Source organism: Tupaia chinensis, unplaced genomic scaffold (genome assembly GCF_000334495.1).
Source record: "Tupaia chinensis unplaced genomic scaffold, TupChi_1.0 Scaffold000628_1, whole genome shotgun sequence".
NCBI classification, from domain to species: Eukaryota; Metazoa; Chordata; class Mammalia; order Scandentia; family Tupaiidae; genus Tupaia; species Tupaia belangeri.
This window is the reverse complement of record NW_006160148.1, coordinates 1,020,825-1,021,035: the sequence shown is the minus strand read 5'-3', so window position 1 is coordinate 1,021,035 and position 211 is coordinate 1,020,825. Positions and strand designations below refer to the sequence as shown.

At 73.0% G+C, this 211-nt stretch overlaps 1 protein-coding gene across 1 annotated transcript in view; it reads right to left on the bottom strand.

The window, feature by feature from the left end:
* CLIC4 (CLIC family member 4) overlaps nucleotides 1–211 on the bottom strand; it is a gene marked incomplete at its 5' end in the record, with an annotated part of 84,643 nt that extends 84,432 nt beyond the window's left edge. Inside the window, 1 exon segment of the mRNA XM_006159402.3 lies at nucleotides 72–211. Coding sequence (XP_006159464.2) covers nucleotides 72–211 — 140 coding nt within the window.

Genomic DNA, 211 nt, shown 5'->3' with positions numbered 1-211 from the left:
GGGGACACCGCCTCCCGCGCCGGGTGCCGCCGGGGTCTCGAGCCGGGCGGGACGGCGAGGCGAGGGCTCACCTTGACGAAGAGCTCGATGAGCGGCTCTTTGTCCTCTTCTTTCAGCCCGTTCAGCGGCACCGACAACGCCATGGCCGGCTCGGCTGGGCTCCGCGGTCGGCGGCTGCGACGGCTGCTTCTGCTCCGGGGCTGCTCCGCTG